This window comes from Syngnathus leptorhynchus, chromosome 4, assembly GCF_054491065.1.
Source record: "Syngnathus leptorhynchus isolate UIUO chromosome 4, UIUO_Slep, whole genome shotgun sequence".
Taxonomy (NCBI): domain Eukaryota; kingdom Metazoa; phylum Chordata; class Actinopteri; order Syngnathiformes; family Syngnathidae; genus Syngnathus; species Syngnathus leptorhynchus.
The window spans coordinates 14581572-14598655 of NC_141198.1; the positions used below are offsets into that span (position 1 = coordinate 14581572).

The 17084-nt window shown below is 49.9% G+C and overlaps 2 protein-coding genes across 7 annotated transcripts in view; one reads left to right on the forward strand and one right to left on the reverse strand.

Moving 5' to 3' along the window:
* wdfy3 (WD repeat and FYVE domain containing 3) overlaps positions 1–13877 on the reverse strand; it is a 32415-nt gene extending 18538 nt beyond the window's left edge. For 2 of the 6 annotated variants that reach the window (XM_085908834.1, XM_085908832.1), the window contains exons 1-20: positions 11191–11278; positions 8450–8660; positions 7772–7895; positions 7541–7650; positions 7006–7230; positions 6458–6650; positions 6009–6195; positions 5443–5609; positions 4895–5374; positions 4443–4553; positions 4083–4276; positions 3707–3987; positions 3197–3385; positions 3006–3089; positions 2307–2511; positions 2013–2227; positions 1751–1863; positions 989–1238; positions 761–861; positions 356–574 (exon numbers count right to left, since the gene is read on the reverse strand). In XM_085908834.1, coding sequence (XP_085764960.1) covers positions 356–574; positions 761–861; positions 989–1238; positions 1751–1863; positions 2013–2227; positions 2307–2511; positions 3006–3089; positions 3197–3385; positions 3707–3987; positions 4083–4276; positions 4443–4553; positions 4895–5374; positions 5443–5609; positions 6009–6195; positions 6458–6650; positions 7006–7230; positions 7541–7650; positions 7772–7895; positions 8450–8660; positions 11191–11240 — 3709 coding nt within the window. In that variant the 5' untranslated portion in view covers positions 11241–11278. Of the gene's footprint in view, positions 1–355; positions 575–760; positions 862–988; positions 1239–1750; positions 1864–2012; positions 2228–2306; positions 2512–3005; positions 3090–3196; positions 3386–3706; positions 3988–4082; positions 4277–4442; positions 4554–4894; positions 5375–5442; positions 5610–6008; positions 6196–6457; positions 6651–7005; positions 7231–7540; positions 7651–7771; positions 7896–8449; positions 8661–11190; positions 11280–13521 lie in introns of those variants that run through there. The other 4 variants (XM_085908837.1, XM_085908835.1, XM_085908836.1 and 1 more) reach the window with 4 other exon arrangements.
* Positions 13878–15565: 1688 nt separating this feature from the next.
* LOC147058322 (C-C motif chemokine 19-like) lies at positions 15566–16675 on the forward strand. The gene is made up of 4 exons (XM_085908844.1): positions 15566–15698; positions 16034–16160; positions 16236–16350; positions 16514–16675. Exons 1-4 carry the CDS (start codon positions 15635–15637, stop codon positions 16544–16546), a joined length of 339 nt encoding a protein of 112 aa, XP_085764970.1. The 5' UTR covers positions 15566–15634; the 3' UTR covers positions 16547–16675.
* The last annotated feature ends 409 nt before the right edge of the window (positions 16676–17084 follow it).

Below are 17084 nucleotides of genomic sequence, written 5' to 3' on the forward strand. Positions count from 1 at the left end.
ACTAGAAATTAATTAATGCCAATACAAAAATTCATTTGATACAAAAATTGCAAATAAAAATGCCATTAAAAGACTAAAAATGACTAAATAAATTATATGTTTTGCCTGAATTGAATTTTATTGTTTGAAATCGCCTCACTCAAAATAATTGCACTTTGCTGCAGTAAAGTGAATTTGTGTTCGACTGTTCATATATGCAATGCTTGTTCTTAATTGGTCTTTAAGCACTATTGAGCATGCGACAGAACTTTCAGAAGGGGACTCAATTAAATATTAGTGCCAGTGACACACGATGGCGCAAAAGGCAACAAGATGAACTCGCATGTGATCAGATGAAATCAAGCGAAGGCCTCACAGTAGGTCTGCAGCAGCTCCTCCTTGGTGGAGACGGTGAGCGAGCGGTCTTTGGCCGACAGCACCACGGCCAGGCACACAAAGTGCTGCTCCGAGGACGTGGCGCGCCGCACCACCGTCAGCAGGCGCACCGGGTGGCTATGCGGCGGCGCGCTGAAGCGCTCCACGCAGAACCAGCTGGAGTAGCTCAGGCCCGACGGTGGGGGGAACAAACGCTCTCCTAGACGTCAAGGCGCACAAAAGCACAAGCCGGTCAGTCGCGAGCAGGCGCGTGCGTGAGAGAAACGTGGCAGGGGGAGACTCAGGTCTGCTAGCTTAATGCTAAAACAGCATTCGTCTTCTGCTGTTGTAGTTTTAGATTCCAAAAGGGGCCAGAGGTCATCCAGGGGGCGGTTGATGATGTCACCTGTGCCCAAGCCGCTGATGACGTCGCCGTCGCCGATGCCTGACGAGTTGCTGTTGTTGCCCGGCGCGTTGTGAGGAGCCAGGCTGGGCAGGAACAAACACCTGCGCAGGTACACACACGCATGCACCTAAAGCCATCGACTCGATCCACGTGGACGTGTGAGCCAATAAGACAGCAGAGGAAAGCAGACTGACACAATCACTTCCGGTGCTAACTAGCACAGCCTACCCGAATCCCTCGAGCGAGGCGTCGAACTCGACGTAGGCGGGCGTGTCGGCGCAGCCGTGCAGGCGAATGTCATGCGGCGTTGTCATGGAGACCAAACACTTGACGCGGGTGAGTGGCACGGCACTGGCCTCGGCCGAGCGCACCAGGCTCCGGCTGATCCGGTACTGGCCAGCCTGCTGGCCGCCGTCCTCGCCCGATGTGGCGAACACGCCGTCGGTGCCGAAGCCCTCCATCGACGCCGTCATGTTGCCTGAGGGGAGGGGGGAGTGGGGGGCGTCAACCACTGATTTGAGTTGTTTCGAAAGGAAAACTAATACGGTACAAGTCGTTGCAGTCATTTCACAACAAAAAGTAGAACAGGGCAGGATTTGTTTTCAAGAACCTGTTTTCTATAATAGTATAATCTATAATAGTTTTGATTTTTTTTTCAAAATCTGTAGCATGCAGTCATATTTTTCAGGAGAATAAAGAAATCATTTTCGGGAGACTTTAGTCAGCATTTTTCTTCATCACTATAAAGGAGAAAATATTTATATTGTAAAAAAATCAAATCTTTCAGAACGAAAGCCAGATGGCGGCGTAAAGCGCAAGCTTGCAAGTCTCCACTAATGATAGCTAATTAGCCCGACTTTCAATCTCTCATACGCGGTGGCAAAGTCATAATCGGAGTTTTCCTTAAGACGCACTGCCGCCGCCATCAGCCGCCGCCATCAGAGTTAGCATCTGCCGTTGGGGGCGGGAAGCCGACTGCCAGCGTCTTACCTCGTGGATCGGAGTCGTAGCTGAGCGAGCTGGGCTTGTGTACGCGGTACTGCTTGAGCAGCTTCTTGTCCCAGGCGCCGCAGTTAAGCGGGTTGCCCAGACGCAGGAACTCCCTGACGGGAAAAAAAAAAAAAAGAAACAGTCAGTGTTTCCACCCTCAGAGGTCGCTCTGCGTGCCCTTCTTTGAAAAGCGCAGAATCGTCATTTTAAAGGGAAAGTCGCGGGTGCAGCAATGGGTGGCGTAGGGCGGGCCTGTGTGTACCTGAGCGCGGCGGGTTGCAGCGCCTGCGAGGCCAGCCTCTCAAACATGCGCTGCAGCGGCGGGTGCAGTGGGTGGTCCTCGTCGCCCAGCGCCTGACTGCATCGCTGCAGCAGACGCTGGTGCAGCGACGCCTCGCACAAGACCTGCTGGTTCCGCTCGCTGCTCACCAGCAGCTGAAGGATGTTGGCCACCGCCAGCTGCAGGTCCAAAGCGTGCTGCATGCAACAGGGACGGCCGCCACTCGTCAGACCGACAGTGCACGATGATTTCCAGGCAATGTAGAGGCGTTCTCACCTCAGGCTGGCTTTCGGAGGAGACGGAGGGCAGCAGGTCCACCATGGCCAGCACGGCACCCGGGTGGATGACCACCATGTCGCCCCCCGAGGAGGAGGAGCAGGAGGAGGGGGAGGTTGAATGGACGGGATTGGAGGAGTGCAGTTTCAGCTCTGTCAGAAGCTTGACTGGCGCCGGGGGGGCCGACGAACTGTGGTAGCCGTGCCTGCCAACAGGGAACAAAGTCAGCCAAGGCAGGTAAAGTGGGATTTTTTTTTTTTTTTTTTTTTTTGGAAGGGGAGGCTAAAAATTGTCATCCAGCATCACTCCCGTCCTGTTTCCTAAACAACCGATCGGAATCAACATTTTTAAGAAACATTATCATCAAACATTGCTCCCTTCCGGTTTACGGTGATTTGGAGCGAGTTGACAACCCTTTCAGGCACCAAACTCATCAGGTCTGAATTTCTTTTAAGCAACTTTAATTTTGACCCAATCTTGATTATTTACGCTAATCATACACCCCAAACCCTCATCTTGTTTACATTGGCTTTGGGCTCTTTTTTATCAGCCCATCAGCATCAAACATCAACTCCTTACTTCAAGCACTTCCCATTTAGACGTGTCGGGCCTGAGATGTCTGTGTAAAGCAAGAAACGCGTTTCTGCGGGGATGTGAAAAGGAAAGGAGACGAGGAAAGCACCAGAGGCGAGCAGCTACCTCTTACGGGCGAGAGCAGGCGTGCCCCAGGGCGAGGGCAGCGAGGTCTCGTGAGTCAGGCAAGGGGGGACCTGCTCGGCGCGACTGACCACGCAAACGTGACGGGTGTTAAAAGGAAGAGGAAGAAGAAGAAGAAGAAAGGTTAGTAGTGTAGACGAGAGAAAGACCAAGGGAGACTTGGCGCTGCGTACCTGTCAAAGGAGTCGGTGGCCATTTTGTATAAGTAGATGAAGAGCTTGGCGCAGTGTCTGAGGGTGGGACACACACCGTCTCCGCCGGGGGCGGCCTCGTCCTCCAGAAGCCTCTGGAAGGGCTCCGAGTTGGACGGGAAGACGGCGGTGGGGCCCAGCTTCTTGGTGTCCGAGAAACAGCCCAGCAGCCTGCCGGAGGACCCCCGCATTCAGAAAAGTACGGACGGACCGGTACGCAAAGCAGCTTTCGCGATTTCAAGACAGCCGGTGGTCGCGACAGTACCAAGGCGCCCTCCTGTGGCCGTATGCGTTCATGACAATTAGCTGTCATTGGCAATTTTGGTACTAGCGCTATTCGGCGAGTACTCAGAAATTGAGTACAGCAAAGACAATTTTATTTGTATTTGGGCTGAAAAATGCAACATGACTTACGGGATCTCAATACGAACGTTTAATAATTGCGATATTTATGCACACGCGAATAGGGCACCAAAATGCTCAACAAAGTACCTGACAGCGTCGGCCAGCTTCTCGTACTGGATCTCGGTGCGGAAGAAGTGCGAGTTGGCGGGCTCGTATCGCATGGCGGCAGTTAGCGTGCAGAAGACGGTGTGCAGCAGCTCAAAGACTTGGTTCTGGTTCTGGACGGCGTGGGAGGGCATGCGTGGCGGCTGACCCAGACACAGCGAGCGCTCCGTGGCCACCAGCAGCGACGTGACGTACACGAAGCCGCCCACCTTGCGGAAGACCGTCCGCGTGCGGTGGCTCTCACGCAGCACGGACAGCAAGGCCTGGAATCAAGAACCGAAATCAAGATGAAAATAACGACGGAATCTTTGAGGTCGCCGCCGTCAAGCCCGGATGAATCAGGCAAGACGTGGCTCACCCGGAGTATGTCCGTCTTGAGCTGCAGTTCGGCGGGAGGCGCAGAGTGCATGAGCCCCAGCAGCGTTCCCATGTCGTCGTCGCCGCTGGGCGACAGCACCAGTTGCCGGATGATGAGCAGCGCGTGCTCGCGGCACTGCCGGTACTTGACGATGTTGTGCACGCAGCGTGCGCCCCCAAACTCACGAAACAAGGCTACGCGGCCGGGAAGAAGGGCCCCCGCCAGAATGTCAAGGCACAAAAAGCAATCAAAGTGATATTCGCCGCGCTCGTTGGTTGGTCGGTTGGCGTGGACAAGGTCAAAATTAGACGTGGAGCTCACAGGGAGGTCCAAGTCACGATGAAAGCAATTTGCCGTTACCTGCGTTGGTGTTGATGGCGTGAGAGCCCTGCAGGAGCACGGTGAGCGTCTCCATGACTAGCCAGGCCAGCTGCTTCTGCTCCTCGGCCACCGCGTTGTTCTTACACTCGGCTGTGGAGAAGCAAGAAAAAGATCACATTTCTTGCAAGATTCCAACTGTTCTTTATGGAGTTGGATTGAGGAAAACGTGTTTCAATCTCCATCCCTTTTTGTGCAAAAGCGGGACACGACTGACATTTTTTTGCTCCGTATCGTCAGAAAATCTGTTTAGTTACTGTTCTCCAAAGTAAAAGTCGGACTGATTCTGCAAATATTGATCGTCGAGAGGCTGGAATTCAGAGGATTGGGCCAAACCAAACAATGAAAGGACAATGGGAAAGAATTCTGGATGATCTAGTCGATGGCCGAGTTGCGGATGAAGCCCCTCCCACGCGGACCGATTCTTTTCTCACCCTGGTCGTTGTGCTGCTGCTGCTGGACGGCGGGGTCCTTGAGGAGAGCGGCGTACTTGTGCAGCAGGTTGACCAGCACCTCCAACAGCCCCACCTCCCGCAGCACGTCGGCAAAGACGGGATCGTGACGGGCCATCCTCAGGAGGGCGCGCACGGCCGTCATGCTGCAGGCGTGCGAGGCGCTGGCCTTGAGCAGCACGCTGACGCTGAACAGCTCCTTGCAGGGCACGTAGTTGAGGCTGAAGACCACAAAGTCCAGAAGCTGGAAATATTTGACCTGCGCCTCCTCGGGCAGTCGGGCCACGCGCTCGGCGAACTGTGACAGCGTGTGCTGAGACTCCAGGATGAAGTAGTTGGCCGGGTCGGCGGCGTAGACGGCGCCCACCGCATCCAGCAGCGTGCAGGCCAGCCGCCCGCTTTTGGCCTGCAGGAAGGCGTTCTGCAGCACCGAGAAGGCCTGGATGTTGCGCACCGTCTGCCCTGCGCCCAACAAAACACGTGGCCTCAGAGCCTCTGTCTCGGCCAACCCCGCCTTCCCGGAGCCCTACCTTTGGCCGACGGCTGAGGGAGGACGAATCCCGGCAGCAAGAAGGGCGCCCCCGTGGTCAGGCCGGCCGGTTTCAGCTCCGTCACACCGTAGGTGGTCAGACGGGTCACCAGGTTGACCAGGTCCTTCAGGGCGTCCCTGGACTCGTCCTCCTTGGCCTGCTCCAGCCTGGTGTCGGCCCGCCGCCACACAAAGGCCACTTTAGAGAAGACGTGTCTTGCCAAACCCTGCATCTTTCCCCACCCCGCTGGAGCCGTGCTGCCCCGTGAGTTTTTTTTTTTTTATAAATACATCTGACTGAGCCTGTTTTGTTCTAAATGGATCGCAAGAATAGCACAAATGCGCCGGCTTGCTCAATTGACATTTCAAGAAAGCCAAAGCATTTGGAATGAAGTCAACTCACGTCCGCTCTCTTCATGCCAAACGGGGTCCAAATAATTACAAAGGACCGCTCCTGGTGTACGTGTATTTCTTTATCAATTTTTCGTCCATTATCCGCAGAAAACCTTGCCTATTTCCTGTAATACGGCAAAAAATGGAACCGGTCGCATCCATTTGGTGGCCCACCTGAGCATGAGGTTACACAGAAAGTTGTAGCCCTGGCACATGCGGAAGTCGTCCAGCAGCGTCTGCGACACGTCGCTGGAGTCCTTGAGGAAGCAGGACAGGCCTGCAAACATCTCCACGATCTCCAGCGGAGAAAGATCGTCCGACTGCTGCATGTTCTGAACGCATGTGGACAGGCATTTCTTCTCTGTGGACACAAGAGGGAGCAATTCTTTCAGGTGGAAAAAACGGGAGGCCATGCTAATGCAATGCAATGATAACGAGCTAATGCAGATTCAAGATAGACGGCAAGCGGCCGGACCTACACAAGGGCACCAAATGTATTTCTTTTTTTATTTTATTTCATGTGGCGTATTTTGAATGAATTAATCATCTCGTTTACTGGTGCCAATTTCATTGTCAATCCAAATATCTGGTGGTGGTGATGACGACGAATGGACCAGCCCTACCGTGGATGTATTTAACCACGTTGACGCTGAGTCCGTGTCGCGAGATGGTGGTGAGCACGTCTCCGGCGCTCCGCCTCCAGGGCAGGTTGTGCGGCGGGCACCAGGACGTGATGGCGCTGAACAGCAGGTGCAGGTCGTCCTTCTGGGCCAGCTCCTCAGCCGGGGACACAAACGTGCACAACTTCACCAGGATCTGGGAAAGGAACAAAATCACAACATTCAAAACTCCGCCCACCACGCATTTGGCATCCTAAGCCCGCAATCCCAATGCAGGCTTCAAACGGAAACCCGGTGCTTCTCAATTATTTTCTGTTATGCCCCACAGAAGAGGAGGAAAATCGACCCCCCCTCCCCTTTGAGAAACAAGATAAGGCTTCATGAAAGCCTTGTAGGAACACAAACCTCGGCTTGAAGCCTTAAGCCAGGTCGGTAACCCTGATTTGAAAATCAGAGCGTTAACTTGTTCTTCTGGAAACCCAAATCTGGATCGGTCAATGCTTTTAGTTTCCCTCCAAGTGATTTGTGACACGCGTGCTCTGCTCTGGTACCTGGACAAAGACTTTCTGCAGCAGCGCCTGGCGGTCGGCCGGGGGCAGCTCCGCGGGGGGCTGGCTCGGGCCGGACGTTTTGTCCTGGGAGGCCGGCAGTGAGGTGGGAGGGGGCGCGGCGGGGCCCACCGGGGTCTCCGCCATGTGTGGGAGGTCAAAGAACAGGTAGAGACATTTGACCAGCGTGGATGGCACAGACATAGTTGTCATGCAGTCCACTGTTTTCTGAAAGAAAAATCCACGTGGGTGCGTGTTAGAAAAGATGGATCCGAGAATAAAACAAGAAAGGAAGCTAGCAGTGAATGCAGTCCACAAAGGCTGAGACACTGCTTTGTTGGTCACGCACACACACACAGAAAGAGAGCGTCAGTAAGACTGTTGTTGTTGGGCTATAAAATCCGGCCCGCTATCACAACAGACACATTGTACAAGCGAGGAGACGGACAAGCGTTAGCTTAGCAACAACGACGAGCAGCCCGCAGCATTTTCTTCTGAAATGCTTTCAGAGAAATTCCAAGGCGGCTTCTGCACTGACCTGTCCCGAGGAGGCCAACAGGTTGATGGTGGTGAGGAGCATCCAGCCGCGACTGGCCTCCTCGCTCTGGTTCACCTCCAGGAATTGCACGATGGCTCGGCTGGCCGCTTCTGCGCACGCACATGCAAAGACATGCCCGTTAGGCAGCTTGAAATCATCCTCGCGCACGGCTTTTGCAATTAGGCTGGCCGGCGACCGGTCCGGGGTCTGCATCGCCACGCACGCACTGACCGGTGGATTTGTTGGAGGCCCTACGCCGGATTTCGGTCACCATGAGGCGGGACACCTGCGTGGTGAACTGCAGCAGGTCCGAGAATTTCTCCGTCATGCTGCTGGGCGCCGCATTCCCAAAAACCTGAGAGTGGGCACATAGTGGGAATTTTTATTATTATTATTTTTTTAATGCAGTACGACAACATGTAACAGTGCCACCAACATCATGTGGCAGTTGCATTTTTAGTTCATAACAAAAACTATTTCATTTTATCTTCTATTTAAAATAATACATCATACTCACTAGAGACGCTAAAGGTAATTTATGCGTGCATCTCGCTTATTTTGCAAGTCCGTGTTGGCTGCAACCATTTTTGCTCCGACCAGCCAATTGGACAACGGAAAAAATGAAGACATCGTCATCATTGGCCCGAGAATGAAATCTGATTCAACAAAGAGTCCAACCGCTTATTTCGGTGATGTTACACGGCCAGCAGTACCAACTGTCGGAGGGCCTGGGCAGATTAGAGTACCGTAGCAACACGGGGGCCGATTGGACACGGCATGTATTATTATCATTGTCCACCTGGGGTCACCATCCTCACTTTTACAGACTTTGATTGTGTATGGCTTTAAAAGGCTGACCTCGTTGTGGCCATCGTGTAGGAATACTACTGTTGACGCTTTTTCACGCACCCTGTTGAAGACGGGCAGCATCATGTAGAGCTTCTCCTCCTGTTCCTTCTGCGTCATGTGACGGGGAGGGTGGCAGAGTTCGGAGAAGAGGCGCCGCAGGTGCATCAGGCCCAAGGCGTTGTCCTGTGGGCTGCATTCCTCCTGACGCGGCCGCCCCATGATCCTTTTCATCATGTTCATCTTCAGAGGCTTGCTCGGGACGAAGCTCGCCCTGGACAAAAGCACATAGCCGCTTGTGAGTGGAACGCTCGCTTGCTGAGTTGCAGCGGCTAATGCGAGCCAATGCTACAAAAAAAAAAAAATCACACTGGGGGGAATGTCAGGCAGAAATCACGAGTCAGCGTAAAAACAAAAAAAGCACTCAAACTCATGGTCAAACAATCACGCTACAACATCATGGCCTCTTTGACGTTTCACTAGCGTCGGCGAGAGAGTCTGTCCACCCGGCCTCAGGCTAGCACGCTGACGACAAGCAACCAACAGGTAGGTTGGCTTTGTGTGAAAGCAAGCCCCTGTGGAGCTCAACCTATGAACCCAACAGAAGCGTGACATCTTAATGCCTGAGTCCGCAGTCGCTCAGGAACGGGAAATGCTTCAAACAGGATGTGTGGGGGGGTTAAATCTGCTGCTATTGTGGTTTGCAGTTCCTCAAATTGATAAACAGGACAGCGAGTGATTTTAGGATGGGAACGAGCAACCCATCAAAACGCTCCAGAAGGTCTACTTCATCTTTTAAAATTGTATTTCACATTCGGATCCCTCAACGGTAAAACACAGAGCAGCGAAGCGGCTAAGCAGTTAGCGTGAGACGAGCCAAACCTCGGTCAGCCCAAATAGAAAGTCGGAAGGGCTTCCGGTTGGACGCAAAATGTCTGGGGGAAAAAAAAAATCATGACGATGCCCAGAAAAATCAGCACGCAGCTTCCTGAGTCACGGCGGGACAAACGTTCCGAGAGGGACAGGCGGCTGGCGTCACGGCACCTGCTGACATTTTAAAAATAGAATCTGATTCAGACTAAGGGGGAAAAAAAAAAAAAAAAACCAAAACTGAGAGGCACAGCCCGAGACATTGCAAGGCACGCATCCGATATGACTCGACATGCAAAGCGACACACAATAACTCCACGACCGTAAATGCCGGGCAACTGACCCGAGTATCGGGCCCGGGCAACAGCCTGCAATGCAAACTGTATTCTCTATCAAGCCAAAGCAAGCTAAGCACAAATGTCGCCATACTAAGCACTGTCCGAACACGGTCAACATCAGAACCAAGTTTGGAGTCGATGTGCATGATGGAATGGCAAGGGAAAATTCAGCGAAAGCACCTACACGTTGGCGACTTTTCGAATATTCTTGGCAATCCTGTTCCAGAAATTCACCAATGAGATGTTGGAGATGTACATGAAAGCTGCAGGTTACCTACTACAGTGACTGTGAGCCAGAGGCAGAACAGCAGAGGGTCTTCGTGGGCTGGCTCTCAGGCATCACAGCATTTTGGAAAGTTCATAGAATTTTAATGGAGTGGATTGTCAAGGTCCAATGATGATACCAGTCTATATTAAAAGCAAGTTACATTTGCTTTTTGGGGAATTTTCACAGAGAAAACGTTTGCATTTCAAAACTGTACTTGTATTTGCAGAAGAGTTCTGTTGCGTCAATGAAATAAACAAAATTATAGTTGACATTTTTATCTAGTCCTCCAATATATTCTTAGATCTTTCTCATAAAAATCCAAATATAAACGAATAATATTGTCAAAATGACTGCTATGGTTATTCTAGGAGTTGCAGAGTTCTGGGAGACCGATTGTTACTGGAAGTACTCAAATGACTCTAGGACGAGCTACTTTCACTTGGTCCCGTTAAAAGTCCCCCGACAATCAAAACCAGTCAGCCAAATAATTCAGTGAAACGCAAACTCCTGAGCGAGAGCGTCCGTCACCAGCGATGAGCGTCTCCCGCCGAACGAGATGCGGACAAGTCTTCAAGGGGCTGCCGCGCCAGTGGGAGAAAGCGTGACATAACCGCCCGATGTCTCCCGCGAGTTGATTCAAGACCAACCTGAAATTCATAAACGTCTAAACAATGTCTCGGAACCGGACGCGAAACGACGCAAACTCTGACTGAAATCCATACCAACGTTTCTTTTACTGAGGCCGAGTGAGGAAGGTGGCCGAGGAAATGATGAGCTACCTACTTGTCCACTCCAACAACAGGTGCCCTCCCACACCGATTTTAAAACAATTCTCAAAGTGATTCGCATTGTTAAGAAGAATATTTTTGCCGACGTTCAGAAGAAGACCAGCCTCTGCGTTCTTCAAATTAAAGATTCTCGTAGATCAGATGGACACAAAGCTCGGTTTCGAGACCGTCATGTAAATACGCGACGTAAAATTGCGACTTGCCTGGCGCTACCGATGAAGAGCAGACTGCTAAGGCTGAGAAAACAGCAGAGATGACGCGTGGGCTGGATGCGTTGCCACCGTTTTACAGCATTGCTCGCCATCTCCGCTACAAAGACAACCCACGACTGTCCGGTAAACATGGTGGTGACCCGGCTGCTCCTCGCAACAGAGACTCTATAGTCGTCGTGATCCTCCCGGGCAGCGCTGAGCCCGTCTTAATGCCGGACCGACTTTAATGGGTGGGAAACGGGATCGGCAAAACAGAAAAGATGGCAGACCGCAACCACAGCTAACGCCTCGGTCGCCACGGAGACAGGCTGTTGTTTTGTTCCTCTACCTGCTGTTCTCCAGGTGCCCGGCCAGCATCTCCACGCAGGGGCGATTCATGTAGAGTGTTTTGCCTCCAAGACACCCGCTTGCCCTTCTTTCCTTGCTTCCTTCGGCGATGTCTTTTCGACGAGAAGCCGTAGTGGTGTCGGTGTCGTGCCTTCTCCCCCGCGGTGGCGCGAGAAGGAGAGAAGCATGGCAGTGCCGGTGGCTTTGTTTGCCAGCCGGCCTGCTGCGCGTGTGCCTCCGTGCATGCGTGAGTGCGTGCGTGTAGCCGGCCTGCCGGGACTGGTGCAGCTGATCCCCCCCTGACACCGGCGACGTGCACGCGGCGTCGGAATAAGAACGAGCCAAGGCAAAGGAAGGCTGTGTCCTCGTCACACATGTCGCAAAAGAACTGGGATGGCAACTTTAGAGAGCAAACAATGAGTCAGTGTTCAGGTGATAGAAAGTACATCCACCCATCTGTCAAAAGTGCACCCGACGAGTCGGCGAGGACCCGGACTATGAGGGCGCCCATTGGAACGGTGACAACACTTCATTTCAAAAGTGCGTATCAAACTGGTCGCCCTCCGCACTACACGGTAGGTAGCCAGGTTTCGTGACCCCTGCGGTAGACCACAAATGAGTGTCGAGACTTTGGGCTTGACAGTCCGTCGCCGTGGTGATAACATGCGGCAGTGTGGAGCTTAGCGGTCTGTTGGACTCATGGGTTGGAAAACTCAATCCAAATTCAACTACACCGTTTTGAAACTTTGAAATAGTAGCATTTTTGGTGTGTTACTTCATGCATAAGGTGAATTATAACAGTGAAAGTACACGGTGTGAAACAAAAAAAAACGGTAATAACGTATGGCTAGAAAACTGCACACTTTGACTTGGATTCAAGAGAAGGCCTCCGTCCGACATGTGAGAAGATACTGGCGCTGCTTTTGTTGCAGCTCTGCCCTTTGTTGTGGTGTGTTTGCCTCTCTGTCATGTTGCTCGGGTCTCGGCCGCAATGCCCGTTTGCCGGCGGGTGCCTTGAAGCCCGGGCCACACCCACTCTCTCAAAACAGCCCAACCGCTTTACCACCAGGGTAGGAAATGTGGACAGACGAACCTTAGCCCTCGCCTGCTGTCCCATCCCGGAACCCAAGTCATGTTGAATGTTATCGCCCATTAAAAATAATAATAATGATGATAACGATGAATAAACAAATATGAAAACCCTGAGAAAATGTTTCAAAGAACTCTCGTTTCTAACATACATGTATTTTGTAAAACCATGAGTAGCGAGCACCTCGTGGTGGTACTACACACCTGCCCATGTGTCGTCAGGTGTTTCTGGAAACGTGCAAAAAAAAATCACGTGCTTCTGACACCTGTAACCAACACCACGTGTACTTGTAACGCCTCATATGTTGGAAACACTATTTTGAACATGATTCTGCCACACATGAAACCAATACAATGTTTTTACCACATTTGAAAACAATCACTTGGTTGGGTTACACACATGACACCCGATATGAGCGAGTTTCTATCACAGATGAAGGAAATGTCAACAACCAACAATGTTGATGTTACGCACTGACGCGACTCCCTATCCGGTTGGAATACAAAGCCGCCCGCCCGTGTGCAATTCACATATGTAACGCATGTTTCCATCACGAACATGTTTGGTGCGACTGTTACACATTAATGCGCTCCACTCTGGCTCCGCACACATTTCCCACTGGATTGGGGCTCGTCGCCGCCGGTTGGTGTACTAATCTAGCAATGCGCCCCACCACCACCACAACCACCACCACCATCACCGCACCGAGGCCCGACGTAAGCGGACTAAAATGCCAGTCATTTCCTCTGGAACGTCACACGAACCAAACCGGCCATCCGGTACCGTGACTGAAACAACCCTCCCCCCCCCACCCTCGTCATGTTTGTCTGATAAATCACAGCGGCATTATTGCGTGTCGGCCGCTCGCTCGCTCGCTCACCTCGCTTCGGTGGTCGCGACGATTCGGACACCATCACGCCACAAAACGCTTCCACGGTCGAAGCAGCTCGGGAAGGCAGCCTTCCAGTGTACGGGAGAGTCTGTCCCTTTGCTAGCCGCCGGATGATCCGGCTAGCACCTCCAGCGAACCCCCTTTTACGTGCCCTCCCACATGCAAAATAAGATAGTAGCTATCCCAACATGAATGATTGATGTGAAATCGAAAAAGCCAACGACGGACAAGGTACATTTAGGCCGAAACTGGGTGTGGGGAAGTAGCCGAGGCGCACGACGCTTGTTGATGCTAACTCGCCCAGCCATTTAGCTTCTCCGCGGAGCCTTCGTTTAGTACGCAAGACTCACCAGCCAAGTAGCGGTCACTGCAAAACACTTGGCCCGGACTCAGAGGGGAGGAGTGCAGCGGCGCGTCGAGGAGCTCCGGGCGGGCGGCCTCCACGTACATCCATAAGGTTACACAGGACGCCTCGGTCCGCCGCTCCCGATGCTTCAGCGCCGGCCGGTAGCCATTCTTTACTCGCTTAACATACACACACACCAAAGGAGGGGGAAAAAAACACAACAAACAAAAAAAGCTTAGCGCGGAGCTCCTCGTCGTCCCCGTCGGTCGGCGAGCATCCCTCCAGTAGAGCAGAGCACTGACTGAGCGAGCAGTCAGAGAACCGGGCACGACACGCCGAGGAGCGAAGCTGACATCTGCCGGGGGGAAGGAAGAAGACAAGCCCCTGGAAGGACTGTGCAACAGTGGCCACGAGATGGCGCCAGTGGATCACATTGACATCAGATCACCAACCCCAAAGAAATCAAGTGCACCCAACAGTTGACATTTTAAATGCTTGAGCAAACTTGACCTTTCCTAATATAAAAAGACTTTTGGACAGGATGCCGTGGCAACAAAATATTTGCATTGTCGTGTAAAATGTTTATGGTCACACTTTTTTTTTTCTTTCGACTTCCACGTCAACATAATTAAGAATGAGACTGAAGAGCAGTGAATGTGTCTATTTGTAAAATTGTCTTTAACGTCTTTGTCTGCTGTAGCTTGTATTTGTGTGATATGATGAATAAATGATCAATTCTGGAGCTTCCAGTAATCACCCAGCTGGCTGCGACACATTTTTTGGTTTATTTGGGATGTTTGGCAAGCAGCACAACAGGAAGAGATGATGGAGACTTTCACTGAAGTACAAAACGTTTCTCTGAAATGAAGAAATGAAAAAACAAGTTCCCCTTGTTTTACGGCTGTGAGAATTGCAAGACTCTTTATCTAAAGCATGAGTCATCTCTTCTCAAGGCACTTTGCAGGTGGATTTTTCCATTGAACCCAAAAATTTTGATCTCCAAGGATTCCTCTTAATGCAATCTTACCAAACCTCTTTTGCCCCAAAGAAAAAAGTCCATTTTAACATCTGTCCCCACAAAAAAAAGTTGCATTTTTCCGCTTTGCATTTCAAATGGAAATGTCAAACTTTCTAACTTACTTTGAGTAGAAGTTTTTGTTTTTTTAGATTGATGCACAGTGCATGTACATGTAGGAATGCTAGTTACAATCTCATCAATTTATCTTTTTTTTTGCCCCCCAATAAGTTTTTCACAGATTTGCTCTGAAACGAAAGTTGACACAAGTGAGTTCTTGAAAATCACATGACTGCAAAAACGGCCCATAAAAGCAGACCTTCATCATCATCATCTTGCTGATATGTTGAGTCCGTTTCATCACACTTGGCAAGCTTTTTCATCTTGATGATTCTTGTCCGGGTGGTGGGCGAGCGCAAACACGCAAGCAAATACCCGCACACTATTCGGATGTCAAGTGTTTAGAGAAATAATTTCCAAGCTATCCGCTCATGTCTGTTTTTAAACCCTTAAGAACCTTGTCAACTCTCACTGCTTATCCAGTTGAAATTAAGTTTTAAAAAAATGTTTAAAACATCCTGTCGTGAGTGGATTTAAGGTTTTCAATTTTTTCCCCATTGATGATAAATTGCTCATAATGTGATTTAAAAGAAACAATTTTCCATCCACATTTTAGTATCTATTTTTTTGGAACCTAATCCTCAACTGATCTTTGAGCATGAGACTCAAGCTATGATTTTTTTTTATTATTGTGTGTTTGTTGAAAGTGGTAATTGCAGAGTACAAAGCGAGTGAGTCAAAAAATATTTGCTTGTGAATGAACGCTTACATCAGACACATTTATTGTTTTGGTGAGATAAGGGTCATAATGGTTGTCAAATTATTACTCAAAAGAATTTTAATGCTGTTAATGAGTTGCAAGAAACCACAACTGTGTCGGGAAAAAAAAAAAAAGCACCCAGTGGGAGAAGCATCCCACGGCAATAATTTCCCCCGAAGGCTCGGTGGAGGCGGGGAAGACAAAAAAGAGAAAGTAAAAGTTGGCGTCAAAGAGGATTTAAAGGCCGGCTCCAGGTATATTTTTCAGTCAGAAGGCGCAGTCATGAATCCGCACAACTTCCTCGGCTTCTCCCTCATCCTCATCCTTGTCTCCCGCTGCTGCATGGGTCAGTATATTAGGGACACTTATACTCAAAGCTTTTCAGCTTCATTCAAAGATTCATTGCAATAATCCTAGATCATTAAAATAGAAATGTGAGTTAATGACTTCAATTATAAAACATGGCGTTATTACTGGTACATTTATTTTGTATTTGTTTGTTTGTGTTTAGAGTAATTGAATAGATTTTATTGAAATTGTAATGAATCTGTTCGATTTGATACTGAATTGAATTTGGACTTTGATTATAACTCGATTAATGTATTGAACATTTCACTTTTAAACCAACTCAAAACGGTAATGATTTTTTTTTTTGTTCTTTTCCGTTCATTTTGTCGTCAGTGTCACACAGCCAGATGCTCAGCGACTGCTGCTTGGAGGCTTCTGGTGCGCCAATGCCGGAAAAATTGCCCTTGGTGGACTACCGCCGTCAGATCGCCGGCTCCGGCTGCCATATTGGCGCCATCGTGTGAGTTTGGCTTCTGTGACTTGACATTAACGGTGGCAAAACGCATCTTGACGCGAAGGCGACATCGTGGTTCAGTTTTGTGTGCAGAAGCGGAACCAAGCTTTGCTTTGCCAGCGACGCGCCTAAGGTGCAAAACGCCATGCGACGAGTGGACCGCCTCAAGAAATTCTGCCGGAAGAAGAACTACGAGGTGGGCCGCAGACTGAAGCATTTGAATGCTTTGTTAAATACCAGAATGAAAGAGTTTCTCACTTTTAACTTTGGGTCAAAATAGTTTTACAAATTCAAAAAGTGAACCGTGTTCTTTGTCATTTGCGACACAAACTAAACATTTTTTGTTTGTTCTTTCGCAGGATCAAGCCTGTTTGGGTGTCCCGCCCGAGTGACATTGGATAATTTGGAAAACGTGACATGTCGTTGACCAATAAAATGTTGTTGCTTAATATTATAACTCTCAGGTTGAAAGTTGAAAATGAGACATGTTGTTTACCAATAAAATGTTGTCCTCTTGGTTACATCTGCTTTATATTATGAGCCTCAGTTTGAAAAGTACTGTTTGGTTTTGGGATGTTTTTGGTTATTATCATTCGTCAATGTTTTTCGCATCATTACTGGCTGCGCTGTTTTGTTTTTTTCTCCCACACGCTTATTTTGCCTTAAAATCAAAGGCGTGACAGTGCTGCCAGAACGTGCAATCTGATTGGACGATTCACGATGACATTTTTTTTTTTTAAAGAGCAGAATTCACATGGATTGGACTTGAGGTTTTTTTGCTTTGCTTTTTAACTCAATAGCACAGGCGAGTGGGATGATGAAAAAAATTCTTTGCCTGAAAACAACCAAAGATGGTGACATTTTCAGAATATACTACGATTTTGTTACATTTACAAAAGAAAAAAATGTCTCGGTATTGCCTGAAAATCT

Coding starts and splice junctions, on each gene's coding strand:
- LOC147058322 (XM_085908844.1), top strand. CDS start 15,635: ATGAATCCGCACAACTTCCTCGGCTTCTCCCTCATCCTCATCCTTGTC. Junction 15,699..16,033: donor TGTCTCCCGCTGCTGCATGG/GTCAGTATATTA, acceptor TTTTGTCGTCAG/TGTCACACAGCCAGATGCTC. Junction 16,161..16,235: donor TGCCATATTGGCGCCATCGT/GTGAGTTTGGCT, acceptor ATCGTGGTTCAG/TTTTGTGTGCAGAAGCGGAA.